This window comes from Sinohyriopsis cumingii, chromosome 15, assembly GCF_028554795.1.
Source record: "Sinohyriopsis cumingii isolate HCF-2022 chromosome 15, ASM2855479v2, whole genome shotgun sequence".
NCBI lineage: Eukaryota > Metazoa > Mollusca > Bivalvia > Unionida > Unionidae > Sinohyriopsis > Sinohyriopsis cumingii.
The window spans coordinates 110,418,292-110,440,614 of record NC_142975.1 but is presented as its reverse complement, the minus strand read 5'-3'; the positions used below and the strand labels follow the sequence as shown (position 1 = coordinate 110,440,614).

The following is a 22,323-nucleotide window of genomic DNA, read 5'->3' as shown; positions in this document are numbered from 1 at the left end:
TGATATACAACAATTTCTATGGTTTTGTATTGATCAGGGTTTATCCCTTACTATCAATGTAAATTCCTTCCTATCATTTGTGTACATTAAATAGAATTGGCTTTGAACACTAACACCAATTAATTGCTTTAACTGGATAAAATGTAGCTTTAAGCACAAACCCTAAAAGAACCTGGATGATTTCACTAGAGCATACTTAAGAGGACTTACAATCTAGGAACCCCATTTTTAAATTTTGATTTCGGCCAAGTGGAATTTGTTCAAGCAAAGTGCTCCTAGAGAAGGATGCGACTTTTACATGTGCAAACGACGTAGTTTCCTTTAATGCCTTTAAACGTTGATAAAAGCGGTAATCGTGTAAAGGAAATGCACGTGCCTGGCTTTCAGTGATTCAGAAGAAAACACCCCAAATATACAGGCGATGCTACAACTGAGCAATACTTAAAGACGTTTTGAAATATTGTTTTCTCGCTTAATAGGGTTATTATAGGTAGAAAAATATTAAATGCAGTTAGTGCAATAAGCGCCCATGTAGGCTCATTCACAGTGGGGACGTCCTGGCCGTATGACAATTTCAGTTTTCAACTGTATCACATGCCGAAACATCTCAGTTCACATCTAGTGTATCAAAGACATCTGCATCTAAAAATATACCCATAAAAGCTCTCCGATTGCCTGTCATTTCCCATGAAAAATGGATCTAATACATGGAGAGACTGGATTCAATATACACCCCAGATATAAAACGTATTGTTGACGGGAATGGATTCAAACGTTTCTGACACGAATCCGGTTATGAAGTATATAATTACCCTACCGTTAGGAACTATCTTTCTCTCAAGGAAAGAGAAAATGATATTCTTGATAAAACAAATATTCAAAATCACTACTTGGGAGCATTTACAACAAATATTTTCACACGTCATGCCACTGACGTCTTCCTAACGCTGACGTTGCACCATATAGACACATTCTGGACTGATAGACACACTGGTATTAATAAATCAGTATCGCGACTGTTATAACAAAGGCTTGTGGAGTTCATGGAATAAAGCACAATGAAGTTAGAGGACTATTAAGTGGGAAGTACCTCAAAATATTTGTAGAGAACTTGATATAGCCTAGTTTTGGAAGTCTTGGTCACAAACTTCAGTAATCCATCCACACCTCATTATTGATGTTCCTGCTTTAACTCGTACCACTGCAGCAGCAAAACGTCTCGTTGCACACTTCCGGCAGTCCGTCTGCCCTCTATTGAGCTCACTGCCAGAAAAATCAAATAAACGTGTCGACAAACAGCTTATAACTGCTTGTCTAACGAGGTGGAATTCCACATCGTGGAATGCCTCCTTCAACAGCGCTTAGCCGTCTGCGCCTTTCTACAAGATACAGAGTTTTCCAAACTTGCAGTTGCTTGTTTCCTAGACGTATCAGATGAGCCGTGGAAAATAATGCCATCCATGTTGCCAGCGTTCAATCCCTCTATATGGCCATGAGGCCCATGTGTTCTGAGGACACTGCGTTGGGTGTATCCAATACTTTTCGTTCTGCGATCTTGACATTTGGATGAATAAGACACATATATTTCAGTTATTGATGCATTCAAACGACATGTGATATTCATTCTAAATACAAGGTTGACAGTGATTACATGCGTCGAAACATTCTAATGATGTGCGTCTTTATTGACCCTATGCATAGATCACTGCGTTTTAACTCGAATATAGCCATATCGGGCAGTGTAAAAAACACAGCGCCAGCTACTGTAAATAATCAGACTAACCAGTCAGGATGTATACTTCCTTGTCCTGATCAGGATTAAATGGTTTTCTTTTTCGAGGGACTATCTTGAGGGAGACGATTATTATGGTGTGGTTCAAGATTTTTTTCTGGAACCAGTTCTTTTGCTAGGCCCTGCATCAAAGATTAACGCGAGGAGACAACAAATAATGCTAATGAGCATTCGGGAACAGACTTACCTACTCTTCCCAATCCACCAACAGTAGAAACCCTTAAATTGTCCGTTCATTTTGGGACATTTTAGCTACATTCCACTTTATATTTTAGCAAACGATCTTATAGCTTAAACTTTACTAAATTATCCGTTATAAGTCATTAGATTATAACTTTTATCGGAATGTTATTAATGCTAACATTTGTAACAATCATAAAGTTGTTATTTTTTTTCATTATATGCTTTGTTTGAAGTCACAGAGACCGTGTCCTAAGATACGTTTTCAAAAGATCCAGTATTTTGTTAATTTAATATCAACCAAATATCTTCATCTCCATCCATCCATCCATCCATCTGGACGGCACTAGTAAATGAAATAATCCCGCAGTTTTTGATAGATTGACATGCAGTTTGTAATTATTAAGGTCATCGCCTGAGTATGCGCATATCAGCAAATCACTTTCCTCTTACATTTTTTTTTTTTAAAATTTGAGTCGCTGCAGCTTTTGTCTTGTAGATCAATATATTGTATTACAAAATCTTATTTGCTCAACTTGTCCCAAAGTTATCAATGTCGTTTTGAAACACGACCCATATTATATTCATTTTCCAAAATTTGCACTTATTGTCGAATCATTCTGTACGTGTTATTTGTTTGTAAGGATCAAGTTCCTTATCAACTTAGATCTATATGCAGTGTAGATATACTTTTATGAATGTGATTACTTTCGTTCTTTACAATTGATTCACGTAAAACATAATATATATATATTTTGGTTATACTTCAGTAAAAAAGTTACTAGTACATTCTAACATTGTTTGGTCTTGGATTGGATTTGTGGCGATCCCGTGGTCTTAAACTAAGTAACAGAAAAGAGAGAAAACTAACAAGTTTTGCAAACTTCAACACATATTTGATTGCCAACTGGAACGTAAAATAACTTACAATATTGTGAATTAAATCCCAAATGGTCCTAAAGGTTCCATCACAGGTCCAAATGACTGCAGTTCCAACTGGATTCCAGTGGTATTACAAATATATTCCAATATTGAATGTGTTGATATGCATATAGTCTCAAATGCGGTAATGTGCCAATGATGTGGAGTGTGATGTTGTTCTGAAAGTATTCTGATATATTGCCATAATAGAATCCACACATGCACTTGTCTGACTCTACTATAATTCCAAATTCAAGTTTATCTTCAAGAATATTATTGATTTTTAATTCCGGTGAATAATAACTGGAATATTTAATCCACACTCAAAGAGACGTTATTAGCTATGTATTAAGTTGTTCACAAAGTAAATGGCCCTCGTCAGGTGTACAGTGAACATGATTCTGGGCCATGTAAAATACAAATGTATATAAAAAAATAGTTGTTAAGAAAAGCCAAGCAGTAATACAAATTAAATATCCAAACATATTTCAAAGTTTCAGCTTCATTTGCTTATTTACTTTAAAAAGTCTTATATAATTTGATTTGATGTAAGGTTGGCACTTAACTGCATTAAAATTATATATATATATTGAAAATAAATTGCCCTCAGGCCATATCGTCTTTTCGCCATTGAACAAATTTATTCTTAGTTTTGAGTATTAGAACAAAGTATCGGATACATTTTGGATTATGTAATACTTCTTTATTGTAACTCTTGTTTTCAGATACGACTCAGTTTTATCAGTGTCGGGGTATCACGTCATAAAAATCGTTTTCCAGACTGTGATGTAAAGCATAACAGTGTCATTAATGAATACAAAGTGCCTCACTGTGATAAATAAAATCTTCAACTCCCGTTCATGATTCTCCCTCACACATTATATTTGAACTCAATTTGTAAATATAATACCCCCAAAAAAACCCACTCGTGTAAGAACCTCTTTTTTAGTTAATTCATACTTTCATAATATATCTTCAATTATACGCGATAGTTTGACACGTGCATCTCTCATTCTGTTTTTTTTTACTCCATGATTACCTTTGAGTTGTATACATATTTTAGGACAAAATGTGCGAACGAAACTTTGATGGGTTACTATATGTTTCCGTAAAGAGTCGCTCGATCGATATAGGTTGTGTTATCAGCTGTTCACAAAAGCACTTGAAAGGCTCACCACACGGTTAACCGAACTTCATATATGCAGAGCAATTGACGCCAATCAGGTAATGTAGTTCTTTTCATATTGATATTGATTACATTTTGGATTGGGAATGCAAATTACCTTAAATGTCTAGGTAATATCGTAACTTAGTAAATAGAATGATGTTTCGTGCCGAGTAATATACCACGGCAGCCAACACTGGTTGATTCGGTTGTTGGAAGCAGCATCTTTCTAGTCGCTAGTTAGGCACTCGAACCACTGAGCAAATGCTGTTTAATTCATATCTTTTGGCATCACTTATCATTTATTGCTGCATGCATTCAAAGTTAAAACTAGTGAAATACATGTCTCATGAAAATCATGTCTAAAATTCAAAGGAACACACACACTACACACACACACACACACACACACACACACACACACACACATATATATATATATATATATATATATATATATATATATATATATATATATATATATATATATATAAACATCCGCACAAAGAGAATTTGTCATACTGGGTATGATGTAATATTAATTTGATAATAACAATAACTTAATAATTTCCGTAAGTTGTAGAAATGTATTTAACCTAGATTCCCCTCACGTCATGTGGGGAGGTTAATTTACCAGTCGTTTCCTAGCGACATTGCGGAAATGTTATTTTGGAAATTTAAATGCAAATCATATTATTAAGGGCATGTATTTGGATAGTATTATTGATAAACCCTGTCGGCACTGTGAATTAATTTAACTTTTATATTATACTTTATTGTTTAATTTTGCTGTTTTTTTCTCTCAACTTTTCGACATTGTTTGTTTTCGCGATTAGTAATAAGTATTTAAGCTACACATGTAAAATGTAAAGATGGAATAATCCTAAACGATTTGTATACCTTGATAAAAGGTATCAGTGGCATGGAATATGCAAAAGAAACACTGTACGCTGATATAAATCATCTTTAGTTTTGAGTATCCTGGCCAAGTGACTATGGTGGTGTGGGGTTTCGAATATTACTTTTAAACAAGTTTAGGTAGTTGAAGCATATATGGAATTGTATTTTCCTAATTATAAAAAAGTCATTGTACGGTGCATATTTTACTTAACGTTTATGGCGATATGAATCATCATTGCTTTGGAATAATCATGGTCTGGTATACATTGTTTAGAATATTCAAGGTTTATGCTTATAGCAGTCACGCAAACTAAATTATATGTAGCCACGCAGTTCCCCCAGAAACACACATCTTACTTGGTTGTTGCCAATGTTGGTCAGTATATGTGTGCGTGTTGGTCCTTCAAAACGGCATTTTGTTTTGTAGGTACATTCTTAACAGAACCATCGTGCTATTCTTAGGGACATTTTTAATATTACCCAGTACGAATATTGTCATTGTTCAGATCATTCTCATGACCATTATATGCATTCTAACTAGTGTTAAATTCTTTTAGTACCCAACAGATCATCATTCTGTTAATTTCCACTTGTACTCGTGGAGTCATTTTCATACACACCTGGTCATCCAGTACTTCTGATATGCATTGGTAGCTTAATTCGACCATCATCTCTCAACTTTCCATTGAACTCGTAATTCAGTATCTCGTAAATATCATTTACGTGAGACTGAGACATTTTTAACCATTTTCTTTGTTTTATGTAAGATCATAATCTGACGTGTATACTACATTTGATATATGAACACAATTTTAATTAGAGTCAAATACGGATACAACTTTGACTCCAGTTTATTTCAAATGTCATTTTGGGCTTTACCCTTATTTATGATGCATTTGGAACCATGCACAAAGTGACTTCAGCTCTTTGCTCAGCGAGACTCCTAGTCTACATCCCATATTCCAAAATTGTGTTAAGTTGAATCATATGATTACGCATGCTATATTTGGCCACATTTCTGGTTTTGGTTCACATTCAAGCTAGGAGTTCTATAAATTGAAGAGGTTTTAGTGGTGTATTATAATTCAACAAAAAATTCTTGAGTTACCACTGCTGTCGAAATTAAAAATGTTCGTCGCTGGCGTGGTCTTGGAAGAAGTAAAGACCGTTTGGCTGAGTACTTAAAAAGCATTGATATTTCACATGTATAACGATTCATTTGGTCGTATCAAATTTCTAGACAATCAGCTTTAGGACAAAAACCGTATATTTTGCAAGCATCTTTTATGACGGAATATGCAAACGTGATCTTTCTCATGATTGTTGAGGCCTTGTGCTCAGCCAATAATGTGGAAAATTAAATATTTCATTTGAAAGGAATAGATTTACTTGAACTTTTAGTTGCTACAGAGAACGAATTTAAACACCAAGCGAGCAATTTCCTAGTCTAGAGAACAGTAGAAACTTCGCCATGCAAGTCCTGCCTACTTTATATATGACTACTATATATGTGACTACTATGTATGTGACTACCATATATATGATTACTATATACATGACTACTATATGTTTTAATGATAGGGAAGTATAAAACAGAAGAAAGAAAGAAGAAAACAAACGATAAACGGGTACCTATGTATCTATGTTATACTGCCATCTGAACAAACACAGTTGTAAAACATGACACAGATAATAATCAGGCAATAGATTCATTAATTTGTTTGGAAATTTATTTCAATAGAAGAGCCAATGTATTAAAATGAATATAAAGGAATTGCGTAGCTAGCTCGATATGTATGAATTCAAGGGTTTTTGTTTGTCTAATCGAAATTATTGCACTTACCTTTCTTCGAGCCTGGAAAATAAAGATTGCTCTCGGTTTTCGAATTAATCAAATTACTTAAAACAGGTGATTTAGCCTCTTTAAATAAATGAATACATAATTATTGCCACCAGTGGGAGAACCACATAACTGTTTTGTTCCACTATCTTTGTCTATTTTGATCCTGTCTCAAATATAGTTCTATATCACATCGATTTTACGCTATATATAGACCCTTGATCCAGATGATACAATGGAGTAATTTTGTTAGGCATTTGTGCGACTTTAAAATCTTGCCAAGCGAAGTTTGTAATCAAGCGCATTTATAATGGTTTACACATGACAGTAATTTTGTTAGGCATTTGTGTGACTTTAAAATCTTGCCAAGCGAAGTTTGTAATCAAGCGCATTTATAATGGTTTACACATGACAGTAATTTTGTTAGGCATTTGTGTGACTTTAAAATCTTGCCAAGCGAAGTTTGTAATCAAGCGCATTTATAATGGTTTACACATGACAGTAATTTTGTTAGGCGTTTGTGTGACTTTAAGATCTTGCCAAGGGAAGATTGTGATCAAGCGCATTTATAATGGTTTACACATGACACAGTATAACACAGGATACACTATTAACAAGTTAGTTTTCCATGAACTGGATTTCATACCCAGGTCTTGACGCATAATCCTTAAAGTGGCGTTGTGTGCAAACTTTTGAATGATGCTTATGGAAACAACGGTAAAATGCTTTAAAGACCTACTTATTTGCTTCTGTTAGACTAATGCTCAGTCAGATAGTTATTATTTTTATCTTCGATACACGATAGTGGTTTATTGTTAGCGATAATAAATGTCAGAATAGTAGAAGAGAAAACAAATACTGCTTCAAAAGAAGATTTCCGGGAAAAAAACATTGGTATAATTGTGTCAAGGTCTAAAGCAGAACCAATTACGTTTGACTAAAATGAGTATTCGGTTTCCATTTCTCCGTTGAATTTTGAATGGTACTATAACGATATTTGAAGATTTAGTTTGAGCGTGGTTTCGGAATGAATTGCCGAATATTTAAAAAAACAAACATGCCGTTTTCTTCAATGCTGATTGATTTTTAAGACTAAATCCTTTGTAAATAATTTACTTCGTAGAGACATATAATGCATATTATCACTGGACTTTAATTATTTAAAGGATATGGGTTCATCTTTGGTATGATTACGTTTGTCATTTACTGAGATGATATAAACGTGTGCACTGCGTATACATTATTGCTACATGCATGTGTGGACTGCCTAGGCCTAATTCCTATGTAATCTTATCATTCGTAACACTGTTTACACTGTGATAGTTGCTATCCAAACGTACGGCGTGAAATTGATTAACTAGCAACACGTAAACAAAATATTTGCAAGAATAAATACAAATTTCAAAGCGTTCCGGTCAGCAGGAGGTACGAAATAGGAATGTAAAACAGGTAGGTAAAAATAATATACGTTATGTGAAAGAATGCAATGTCGTGAGACATCAACATAGAAGGCTGCTTGATAGAATGTAATTGTGCCTTTTAAAGTAACTATAATTGTTGTGTCTTTTCGATATGTTTATGCTTTAACACATTCTTATATCATATTGTTTTTGGAATTCGTAACAACATAGTTTGACGAAGAATAGGTTTAATGTTATCTTTTGTACATAATAGTTTGTTTAAGTTGTATTTTGCTAATATTTCCCATAAAGCGATTCGTTTACATGCCAAATTTATTCACCATGGCACATTTCGCTTTAGCTGGCAGGTCCTTGTTAAAGTATAAAATCGGTTTCTGTTAATTGAGCATCATTCCACATTAACTTTTCAGGTTCTGTTTACCGGCGTATACATGCAATTGAATTGACTGGTAAATATAACGAGTGTGTAATTTGATGGAGCGATGTTTATATCTATAGACACTTATCGCTGAACTGTTATTAAGTAAAAATTATTATAATTGCTGCACCTTTCCTTCAAGATACTAAACATTAAACTATTTGCAACAACAAATAGAAAGAATGATTAAACTAATACAAATTGTTATTATAAGAGGTTATTTCTATATTTTCTTTGCCTTAGGGGTACACAGTTTTAGTTGCAATATCACACATCATTTAAGCCCGACGACGACAAACAGTTTATAACATTATTGTATAATTTGTAGGTTTTTAATCTGGCTGCAAGCAGAGAATATGGCATAGCAAATTAATACTTTCGTAATTCGGACACCTGTGGTACTAACATTTCCTACATATTTAAGGACCTAAATGTAAAGAGCATTAGACAGGATTTATTTTGAGCCAGAAAAATGTGTCCCATGTGTATGGATGTATGTATGAGGTTCAACGGTACATACGGACAATCCTGGTTAAATGTATTCAGGTATGTGTATTATTCCCAGAAAGGCATACAAAACAAACACAAAAACTTACATCCAATGGCAATATAAAGCATATACAAAGTTCAAGATACATTGCCAAAAGGTTTACATAACTGCACTGTTACAAAGTGACCAACACATGCTCAACTGGAATATCATTACTAGACACACACCATGACAAATCCGGCACCTCAGTCAACAGCTTCACATACAGCGGGGCGCATCATGTCCAATTATAAGGTGAACTATGGCTAGTTAAAATTTCGTGCAATTAATGTTAATGACGGATTAAATGACCCACCTATCTACCTACTTATTGTTACGATTTAGGTGATAGTACTTCAGATATAAGTTATAAATGACCCAGCCAACTGCGAGAAAATATTAAAAGAATTACCGATTTCGAGCATCAATTTAATAGAGTAAACTATTTTTGAAGTTATAAATTTAATCTTTTTGTTATCTTGACTCAAGCACCATTCGATCATTTGCCCTGCATTGAAACAGCAAATGATAAACACGTATTCATTTTCAACCGACAACTGCTCTGGCGAATAAATATGTACGCTTCATAAAAGTACTAAAATATGGTATTACAATAAGTAATAGCAAAGAGTGAGAAGCGACGTACTTTGGAAAATTCAAAAACATGGTGGGATAAAGAAGAAAGACCTTACGGTATTGCGAAATAGATCTCAAATAATCCTATAATGTTCAAAACAAGTCCTAGTAATTAATAGTTCTAAAGAATGTTTAGTGGTAATCCGAAATAAATCCAACGCTGGAAGTGTTGACGTATCTGTGGTGGCCTATGTTTTAGTGATGTGCCAACAATCTTTAGTTGAATCGCAGTTAATAAATAATCTGAATAAGAATAATCACTATAAATCCGAGGCTCTATTTCCAAGAATATTATTTTGATGAGCACTTTGTATCTCAAGTCAATAAATAATCTGAATAATTAGATTCCAGCTTTAATGAAATAATGGACACGACAACTATTCCGACGCAACATCTTATAGAACGTCGAGGAAATAATTTCTGTATAAATAAGATTATATAGTCCTCTAGTTGACATCGTGTCACAATGTCATTCTGGATGATTACAAATGTTTATAAGACAAAATCTTAGGTATCATTAGAAGGTCTGCTACTAAACGCATAGTAATAACATGGTAAACACAATGTCTTTGACTCAGGCAAAGATAATAATCCTAATAGTTAACGCAAATTCATAACGAAAATGTTGCTATATATTAAGTGATTACATAATTTTGAAAAGTCACCTAGTCGAGTCAGATGGAAAATGAGCTTGACTTTGGACAAAAACTAACAAACAAAGAATGCAGATTAAATATACATTACAATCGGCACACACATGCTGTCGGTGTAGAGATTTCGTAAGGTAGCGTAGTAGAGGCAAAAAAGAGTAGTGGAATTGTTGTTGTTTTGAGTTTTAATAACAATTATAACACATTATTTGTCTTATCATGCCGAGGAAATTATGAACTAAGTATCTGCTTTAGGTATCCTACCCATGCTGACCTGGGTGGGGATGGAACTCTATCGAAATTTAGGGAAGGAGAGTGAGGCAGAGAGACATAGGGAGAGGGAAGGTCGCTGGCCAATGCAAACTAAGATACTTTTTGAGTATCTCGCCTGTTGGAAACTATCGTGTGATACAACTTTAATATGTCCCTCAACAGCTATAAACTTCAATAGTAATTGACAATGCCACTGTTATTGAACTACAAATGTATTGACATTTTTCAAAGCTTTAAGTGACAAACGATAGATGATACAGTCATGTAATATATATTTGTACTATACTTAGTTCTAGACAATAATTGTTCGTAATTGTAAAAGATAGAACGAGAGAGAGAGAAAGAGAGAGAGAGTGTGTGCTTTTTTCAGAACATATATTTTGATCAGGTATGAAGTGACATTGTATATTACAAAAGCACATACACTATGATCTACATATTACTATACAACATGCATTCGAATTATAACACATTTTTCTTAGTTACTGGTGGAATAATGGCTCCCACTGTTCAAAAACTAGAATAATTGTTTCTTTTCTTCAGATTTTATTGCAATATGTTTTTAGAAAATTAGAGTTGGCCTGAAGAAAAACTTTCAGCCCCCCCCATTCTAGGAAATTCTCCTTTCCTTTTGCATGTAAAATATAGATCTAATATATGATAGAAGAACACAAAAATTAAAAGGTTGCTCATATTTCATCTGCACTCGTATCTCACAGTTTTTACGGTTGGCACAGTATCAATGTTCACTATTTTCCGAATCCAGTGGGACACAAACAGCCTATTTATCACATTGCAATGCCAATACAAATGCATCAAAGTTTCTGGGAATTGTTTACAAAAAGTACACAGACAGGTATCAGATAATATTGTTTGATACAAAAGTAAATTCATTGGTAAAGTTCTGTTAGTAATATTAAATTGAAGCCATCGCTATTTTGAGTTTCTTGATATTGTACAACTTTAGCATATATATTAGGCCACACAGACCTTTCAACTTGACAGTTTCATTCCGCCTCGGATGCGAGAGGTCGCGGGTTCGAACTCCGGCCAAGACACTCCAAAGATTTATGAAAATGATACCAGCAGCACTAAGAGGTTATTATTAGGACTGGTCAGCCTGGTGTTAGGATAATGTGACTGGTTTTGACATGATGATACCTATCTTTGACATGATGCCTCAGTGCTAGACATCACTATAAACTGCTACACAGCAGACATCATAGCGATATGACTGAAAACTTGTTAAAGCTACATTAAATATCCAGATCACACACAGACACACATACTAACATTTTACAGAAGACCTTTACATATTGAATTAAACCTTCAAAGGAAAAAAATCATGTTGAGAACCTGATTAGCATAAAACTATTAGAAAGGATTAATAATTTCCTGGTCTGTAAATATATAACCAATTTTGACTACATCATGTTCAAACAATATATTATAGAAAACAGGTTCCTTTAGTTGTTTATGCTAATAAAGCACATCCATAAATTTGTTTTAATAATATGTTCCGATGACCTGGATAGAGTTTTCTCTATTAACAGTTTCCAAGCTCCCTATCTATAACCAGGCCAATTTTGACCTTTAGTAATTCAAAAAAAGTGTAAATTGCTAAGTCGTTTTGCTTAGAGACAGCGAAAGATTAATTTGTGTGCACCACTGAAATGAAGATCGTCTATTGCCATTGGCCTAGTACATCAACTTGTTTTAAGAATGTATAGCAGAAAGAGGGCGATTAGCACCATAACTATTGCTTAATATTAATGCGTGCAAATTAAATGAAAGAAAACACGTGTCTGAACGCTCCTATGTTGATAATTCACGAGTACGTATGCTTTTACGTCATGTAAGTTTCTTGTCGGTACAGAGTTTATGAGAGATATATTTACAAAAATCTTTGTGATAGTTTTAAAGTTGCTTATATTGTTTAGAGAATTAGAGAACGAATACAAATGTCATTCTTAAAAGCAAATCCATTGAAATGTCATCGTTGCTTGGTGTGATTTAAAGTGACAAAGTTTAAACATGTATACAGAGGACGCGTGCAGACCATTCCGGTGGTCTTGTGGTTAGAGCGTCCGTCTCGGAAGCGGGAGCTCTTGGATTCGAACCCCGGCCGAGTCATACCAAAGACTTACAAAAGCGGTACAAACAACTGCGCTCAGCATTAAGTGGTTAGTGTTAGGACTGGTAGGCCTGGTGTCAGGATAATGTGACTGGGTGGGACATCATGCTACATGGCTGCGGCATGATGCCCCAGTGCTAGACATCACTATAAACTGCCACACTGCAGACATCTTTGCGATATGACTGAAACATTGTTAAAGCTACGTTAAACTTCCTAATCACACACACACACACACACACACAAATAGGACACGTGTTGTGACGTAATAAAACATTGTTTTCCGTTCATGCGGTGCAGGTGCATAAATATTCAACCCATATTTTAAGTAGTTCCAGAGATAACAGTTAACTATTATCGCCGTCATTGGACACGTAGCTCATTACTGAATTTTTAGCAGTTCAGAGAGTGAAATTAAGGGAAATAAAGGTGGTACATTTACCCAAAGATAGACTTCACCTGTACAAATATGTATAGCTTATCACTGTATCAGTATTAGAAAATATCACTCTTTTTGTATAGTGTGAAATTAAGGGAAATAAAGGTGGTAAATTTACCCATAAATAGACATCACCTGTGCAAATATGTACAACTTATCACTGTATCAGTACTAGAAAATATCACTCTTTTTGCATAGTGTGAAATTAAGAAAAACAAAGGTGGTACATTTTCTCATAAATTGACCTCACCTGTGTAAATACATGTAGCTTATCACTCTATCAGTGTCTGAAAATATCACTCCTGTACATATTATTATTTATAAAAGTTTTAACAAAATGTCATTTTTGTTTCGTGTTTGTTTTTCATTCAGGCTTGAAAAGAAGTTCCACAGATAAACACAGAGAAACCGATAAAGGGAAAAATGAGATTGGAGACGCTAGTTCAGTTGTCTATAAATGTCATTTTCTGCATGCACATAGTTGGAACTGGTAAGAAAGATTTTCATTAGACTTATCCTTTCGGTTGTTCAGATGTTTGCAAACACTAGGCTGACTTTAGTACTCTCTGTTGTTAATGAATGTTCAAAACGAACCAATATGTGATAATGAATAAATATTCCGTCATGTGCAAAATAACTAGGTTAGTGTCATCAATATGTGTCACAATTTAATGAGTAATTAATACTGATATCTTTTAACATAAGCACAAACAATGTTTTGTCATTATAGCACTACGGAGTATTGCTGAAGAAAAAACAGTCAACATTATGTTCATGAAATTTTAGAGGAAATGATAGGCAACTAACATAAATTTATATTTTGCTCTTTTATAATTTTAGTTATGATTGATACTTCCGATTTTTCTGTAAGTATGTGAAATACACATATAAATCAGCATTGATGATTTGTAAATGCTAAAATATCATCAAAACCTTGATGGAATACTACTTTTAAATTAGAAGAAAAAATACATTGTCTTGTCTGGAAATAAGATTTCCTAGAAATGGATCGTCAACACAATGTTTTCTTATGCAATGGCTGACAATTTATGATGGCAAAAAAAAAACAGCATTCCCTTTTGCGTGTGCACAAAGTAGTTTAAACATTATAAGTATTATTATTATTATTGTTTTATTATTATTATTATTATTATTATTAAATCATAACTGTCACGGAATGGTGTAAATGTTGTTAATTAAATACATGTACTCGGGTTTCGTTTCTTTTCTCTGTACAACGATACCCGAGGGTGATTATATTACGGTCTATTGTATTTTGAAATCGTGAGTACGATTCGTCCTATGCCACACGTGCAAGGTGCCATCGATAAGGAAAAAGGAAAATTCTAAAGGTATAAATAAGTTACTACATGTAAAGGACCTTTACAATACTAATGGTTTTGTCAGCAAGCGGACTGCTAAAACAATTCGCACAACTCCAGCTGTAGGGCTGTTTTTGATGGTAGGAATATCAGGGGTGTCCGGTGTTGTCTGAGGGTAGGAATATCCGGGGTGTCCGGTGTTGTCAGGGCGTAGAAACGTCCGTGTGTCCGGAGCGTTTAAGGTGCCGAAGCGTCTAATGTCTAGCGTCCGGAGTGTCCAGAGTGACTAAGGTGACCCGGCTGTAGAGCCGTCAAAGGACCAGGGGGTCCGGAGGGTCTAATATTTCAAGTGTCCGGAGGGTCTAATGTTAAAGTGATCATAGTATTCCGAGGGTCCGGAGTCTATATCAGTTGTGAAATTGATTCGGAGGAGCTGTGGAGCGGATATGGTGCACGGGTGACGGGGTGCATCTCCACACATGTATTTTATTAGCTGTATGCTAATTTTGGGTTAGTAAGACCCAGTGTATTATTCAGGACAGGAAGGATAGATTGTATATCCGTCCTTGTGTTTAGTGACATAATTTCGCTACCTGAGCGAATACATTTTTGTACCATATGTAAAGACTTACATCGTTTACTATTTGAGTGAACTATATTCATCTTTCCATTATTGAATCATTTGTGAAATCATTTATCCTGTGTTTTAGTGTTACTGAACTAATTTATTTGTTTATTTTTTCCATCTTTGAAACTGTGCGTTTTTATGTTAAATAGATCCAATATTTGGATTATAAATACGCACACATCTTCATAATCTGCTGCTCATATCAATCGCCACATTAAACCATATATATATGTGTCGTCAAAACGAGTTCTGTTGTTAATCCGAAATATCCCACCCGGTTATCTTGTTACAATAACATTATTGAATATGGAGGGCGTCAGTCAACAAAATGCAAAATGCGATTTTGATGGAGGATAATATATTGGGTGCTTTGTAAAATATCGTCCACGAATAATTTTTTCAATCCTGCAATAGAAATCATACAAGAGATAGCTGAATGCATATTATTTCATCTTCGTTATAATCTCGGTAGGTTTTGGAATTGATCTTCGTATTTCATAATTTTCCCGGTGCATAACGTTTTTCAACGCACTGTTGTCTATACTCGTGCTCGATCTGTTGTGAAACTAAATATTATTATAGTGGCACTATAATGCCAATAATGTGTGACAATAATGTGTAAAAGATAAGCTTTATATCCACTCCCCCATTCTTAATCACACTGCTTTTATTATTCTTCATACAATTGTAATCATAAATTAGAACAAAATTATATTCGATTAAATATGTTTCTAGGCACAAATAAGCGAGTAATCCGAATTGTCGACCCTTACATGTAACCTCGGGTTGTGACTCAGAGTCCACTGCTGCAGTCCCCGTGGCATGATCCCATACAAAACTATATCTGATATGTGTTGACACCTGTGTTGATATCCGTACATAGTAATTCTCGAGCACGTTTGTCACAAAAAGGACTATCTTGAATGCACATAAAACATCTGCATCTCACCAACTCCACGATCTGCTTCTTACAAATGTTGTGCAGCGGCACATGCCACGCCCCGTGAATTCCAAGTTTGACTTTTGTCGTCAAGGTTGCAGGTGAATTTATGTGACATTACTCACTTGTCCAGACTGTCAGGTTAACGCGTTTCCTACGTTTTCTTTAAAACAATACAGAAACGATTTTTTTTCTTTTTTGCTATGAATGGCTCTTTGTTATTTTTTTGACCAATCGATTACCAAGTAAAAAGAGTATTATTAAGTACGCTTCCTTTATAAAAAAATTCAAATTTATAGGTCTTCACATAAAATGTATTTTTAAGGAATGCAAGCACAACGCTCAAGAAAGCATCCCTTAATTTACTTGCAGCACACGGAAACACAGTGTCGCCACCATGGGTAACTCTAAGTGGTAAGTGTTGCATGTACTTCTTTTTAAAGGGAAGCTGGTTCATTGCAAAGGTATTGCATGTGTGTTTCACTGCTTGTGTGTGTGTTTGTGTGTGTGTGTGTGTGTGTGTGTGTGTGTGTGTCTGTGTGCGTATGTGTTTGCATGACCTCCGCGTGTATCAGATTATGGGTAAATGTAATGATGTAATGATAATGCAGCTACAGGAATGTTTGTGATCATGACAATTGTTTACTCTGCTAGCCTTTAACGTAGAGTCTACAAGGCAACATATGTGTTTTTGAATGTATATTGTTACGAGTCTATAATATTAAAATAAGTAACAGAAAAGTGTGATAAACAGCAAGCTTTGTAACATTTAAAAATAATTTATTTCCCTAAGGTACAAAGTAAACATGAGGAAAAAGAACTTACGGTGATGCGAATTAAATCCCCAAATAATCCAGGAATTACAGACACAAGTTATAATGTTTTAAAGTCCTGAATAAAACGCAGTTCAAATGCAGACTAAATCGAAAAATTTACGGCGATGATGTTCTGTTATAGCCCTTAGTGTGTTGATGTGCCAACAGTCTTTTATCGAATCACATAAATACAATTCCAGGTGTGAAAACACTATAAATTCCACTGAATGTGACTATCAAAAAGTTGTCTGAAAACGTTTGTCTTTTCAGAGAAAATAATCACTTGAATTCAATAATTTGAAGAAATAAAATGTAAAGCCCAAATACTGGATTCAACATATAATACAATTTAAACGTAGTAACAGCAACAGACAAAGATCCTCTCAGTTAATATCTACTGGACCTCATGCCATTTTCTAAAAAATATACCTAATGGAAAATAACCCCCAATAATATCCTTGATGCTTACAAACTAGAAACAATAACCTGTAAAATTCACTTAGGAAATGACAAAACTTTGACCCAAATAAAAATATTTACTGCTTCTATTATTACTAACACTAATTATAAATAAATACACATATATAATAATTTAGCTATGCACTCGTTTACAATGAATAAATAAAAAGAAATGTCACATTGGGTCAAGCAGAAATGAAATTAAGTTTGGACAAGGTCAAGTCCAACATACAATGTTACATTATAATAGCATGCAGTGAAATACAAATTTATAAAAAAATGAACTAAAAAACAAAGATTAAATCTTATGAATTACACGAAGTAAACATGAAAGGATATATGTATACACACGCGAAAGAGCATCTGCTATATAATTGTTTCCTCTCTTGATGGACCTGATGTGAGCATTATATTCCGGTAACAGCAAACATCTCCTTAATAGTCTCTGATATTTTATTTTCATTTTGCCAATGAAAGAAAGTGGGTTGTGATCACTAAATACAATAATAGGAGAAGGAGCCGAGCTAATGTAAGACTTCAAGGTGTTGTAATATCAATATCAAAGCCAAAACTTACTCGTCAAACATTCCTTCGCGATTGTTGAATAATTTCTCTGGTGCTTATTTAATTTCTTATAAAAATAGCATACTGGATAACCTACATCTTATTTGTCTTCTTGAATCAAAACTGTTCCAACACAAACATCAATTGCGTTGAGACATTTAAATGACTGAAATTTGGAGATGAAGGATCTATTGGACTATTAAGTTTGACATTGAACTTTTCAAAATCATCATGATATTTTTCAGTCCAATGAAACTTGGTTTTCTTGATCAATCAGTTTGTGAGGGGTTCAGCAATTATGGAATAATTGTATCAGCTGCATTTTTTTACCTTATAATCTATAGAATTAACTTGTCCATTTTCAGCGATATGTCCGTAGAAAGTTACGCAAGCACGACAAACTGAATTTTGGATAAATTAATTGTCAAATTTGCATTGGTGAATATGTCAAAGAATTTCCGAGTTGTTGATAAATAACCTTTCCAGGTGTCTTTGTAGATAATAACATCATCAGTGCAAGCATCACAAATATTTAGGCCAGATGCAGTGATGTTCATTAAATGTTGAAAAGTAATAGGCGAACTTTTCATTCCAAAGGGCATCACTTTATAGTGATAAACGTCCATGTGGAGTTACGACTGCCGAAAATTCCTTTGCCTATTCTGTCAGTGGAAATTGCCAACATCCTTTAAGAAGCTCATATTTGGCGAAATACTTTGCATTTCTAATTTTATCGATTATTGGTAATGGAAATGAATTTGTTTTAGTCATACTGTTCGCCTTTCTATAATCAGTTCAAATGCGGAAAGTATTATTTGGTTTCTGAACAAAAATACACGGTGAACTCTGATCACTTTTACTCGGCTTAATGAAGTCGTCCACAAGCAAGCATACCTGTTTGAGAGGGTTCATCTTGTACGGGAGTTGTTTCACAGGTGTGGAATTTATAATATCAGCGTCATGGTAGATTTATTTATTCTTGTAGGAACATCTGGAAATAAGTGCTCTTATTCAATTAATACCTATTTTAGTTCATTCTTTTCTTGTTGCTAAACATGTGAAAGTTTCTGGTCCAGAATATTTATAATTTTTGAATTTTGAAGATTTGTTTCTCCCAAATGAATGTAGTTCGATTGCATTCCATCGCTTAAATCACCAGTGTGTGGAATAGGTACAACTAAATTAATTGCATGATTAAGCTCGGCTATCTATATCAACAGACTCTTACTTCTTTAACGGATGTACATACCAGGAGTACTATTATTGCAATTAATTCATTAATTTTCTACTTAACGTTGTAAGGCCATAATACCTAATCAGAAGAAAATTGTGAAGAATCAGCAAGAGAGACAGATTGATAAATTCTCTCCAATGTAGCTCTGCCGTACCTTAATTTCATTTTTGACTTGAATTACTGAATGCCAAATTTAAGCATAACTGGCTGGAAAACTTCAGACATAAAATTTGACCCTTGACCAGATTGGGCAGAACTGGGAAGGCCAGACTGAGTAAAAACAACTGTATCAAAGCTTCAAATATTGTTTTAATTTTAATATTCCTATAAAGGAATTGCCTCTGGGAATCTTGTTGACGCACACATTATGGTCAACAAGTATTGTTGAACTGACTGTCACAATCTACCATTATTCTGCTAAATGGTTAGTAAAATGCAGGAATAGGTTGCAGATGAGAATTAGGCAGCTTCTGATAAGTTTTTTGATAAGTGTGACAAGATCTGCAGTAGTTACAAGCAACACTTTAAACATTTGAAGAATAGAAGTGATTCAAGACCTTGCGATAAGTATTATTAATCCCTAAATGACCAGCCAACTGAGTTTTATAGGCCAGACTAAGTATTTCCTATCTGTACGATTTAGCAAATACAATTTGGTAGTTCACTGGCCACTAGTCAACAGCAAGTATATCAGGCTGTCTCCATTTTTGCATTAAAATTCCATTTTTAACGAAACAACAAACATGTAATTCTGTGGTTTCAGTTTCACTAATGGCCCTTTAAAACAAACAGGAGATCTCATGGTCTTTTCATGTTCGACAAGTGATTGTCGTTTTTCACCCTGCTAAGAGTAAAAGAGAAACACTGTGCTCAGTACCCTTTGGTTGATCCAAAGAAGGAGTGGAAGTGACCGCATCAAAAACCTGACCAATACCATGTGGCAGCTAAAGGAATACGTTCATGATCAACATCATGCGCTAGAGCTTTCTATGCCGTAGCGCTAGTAACTGCACAAGCTGGGTATAAATCAGGAATGTCTTCTTCAATAGGACTGACTTACCGATCCGAACAAGGCTTGTCAAATAAAACTGGATTAACCACAACCTCATCTACACCTAGGTCGTTGCATAGTAATAAATCAATGCCCTCAATAGGCATAGACCACACTATTCCGACTGCAGTGGGTCTTGAGACTAAGTCTGATGACACATTTCCACAATGGAGAGGCACATTATCAAAGCTTCACACTACTCTCTGAATACGAACACTCTTATTAGAATAAGACTTCTCAGAAAAAGGCAAAGTACCTGATACTAAAAGACTCTGAGAAGCTCCTGGGTTCCTTAAAATTTTAATATTGACGGGATTGGCCGAATCACACATGAGCGATATAGAAATCTTCGACATGAATGGTTCATAATTCTCCATAAATTAAATCAGACTGAAGTTTATTAGACCCAACAAATGTATTGCTTTCAGTGCATGACTGTGACATTGATCTATTAGAAATAAAACCATTTGGAATAGGTCTGTCTTGATTCTGATGCTTATTTTTCAATTTGTAACAATCAGAAATAACGTGTCCTTTCTTCTTGCAATAGTTATATGTAGGACGTGATAAGGACTTCTAGTCAATGTTACCAGAAGCTTGATTTCTAAAGGTTGTGCCAGAATGAAATTTGGAGGGGCTTGTATTAGTCTGAAATATTTTTTAACCAGTCGAATGCTGAGTGGAAGACATACTTACAAACGAACCTTTATGAACCAAGGAACACTTGTCAGTAGCGTGAGCATCATTTTCTAAAGTTTTCACCTGATGCTAATCAAGATAAGTCTTAACGTCACTATGCTTGAACAATTAAACTAATATTAGTTTTCTGAGAGTTTCGTGATCTTGATCAACTTCCTTCGCTAAGCACGATTTATCCAATAACTTCTCTTTCTCTCTTGTAAATTCGATATGAATTCGTCCATCTTTTTTTACATAGTTACCGACCTTTTTCCAATAAGCCACAGGGACTAACTCGTAATCCTTTAAGATGCATTCTTCAAGCAAATCAATGTCAGCACTTTGCTGTACTCAGGCCACTGCTCCCTTGGCCATTTCGAATTTTTCAGCAAATTTTTCAAAATGAGGAAAATATGTATTTATTTCTTTTTCTCAAAAAGTGGGCACTAATCTGATATTCTGAGCAACATAGAATCTTGAATTTGCATGTAAAGTGGAGGTGTGCATTTTACATGGCAGCTCTCTTTTAATCTAAATTGATATTCCTTTTCTTCATTTTCTCTTTGCATTTGCATTTAAATTTTTCTCTCTTCCTCTTCTTTCTCCCATTGCATTTGCATTTTCTCCTTTTTCTCCGATATCATTTGTTTTTATTTCTTTCTGTAATTGCATTTGTCTCTATCTCTTCTTTCTCCAATTGCCTTTTCCTTTCTCGGTCCTCTGTTTGCTTTTGTTTCTCTTCTTTCTTTTTTTGAAGCTCAAAATTTCTTTATTCTACTTCCATCTTGTATTTTAATTTCAATTCCTTTACTTTTATGTTAGAGTCTGATACAGTCTTACTAATCCAATGCACTTTTATCCAAAACACTCCTTTCCACCAAATATTGGACCAAAATATTTTTTATCTCTGCTTTGTGAAAGAAGCTTTTGCATCAGAAAGATCATATTTTCTGGCAAGCTGTAGCATTTTATCTTCTTTCAAGGAGTCGAATTGTTCTTGGGTAGAAATTTAAATAAAGATCTCAACTTTAGATGATATTTTAAGAAGCTTGTTAATGTCACTAAAGATTTCTAAAACGTGAAATTATATCTGGAATTTAGAAAGTTCTAATACAAAGTGAAAGAAAATTTCCAAAGCAAAGTTTTCTGAAATATTTTAGTGATTTTCTTATGCCGGACAAGCCCCAATTTTCTATTACGAGTCTCTACGAGTCTGCGTTCTTACAATAAGCAACATATAGAGTAAAAGACAAAAATCTTTATAACATTTAACAAATGATTTCTTTCCCTAGAATGCAAAGTGAAAATGAGAAAATAGAACTTACGGTATTACG

The 22,323-nt window shown here is 34.4% G+C and overlaps 1 protein-coding gene across 5 annotated transcripts in view; it reads left to right on the top strand.

Annotated features, from left to right (window-relative positions):
* LOC149782471 (uncharacterized) overlaps positions 1-22,323 on the top strand; it is a 189,968-nt gene that overhangs the window by 130,600 nt on the left and 37,045 nt on the right. For 2 of the 5 annotated variants that reach the window (XM_089933888.1, XM_089933889.1), the window contains exon 3: positions 16,561-16,602. In XM_089933888.1, the coding sequence (XP_089790014.1) occupies positions 16,561-16,602 (42 nt within the window). Of the gene's footprint in view, positions 1-8,141; positions 8,248-8,625; positions 8,669-13,670; positions 13,789-16,560; positions 16,603-22,323 lie in introns of those variants that run through there. The other 3 variants (XM_089933892.1, XM_089933891.1, XM_089933890.1) reach the window with 3 other exon arrangements.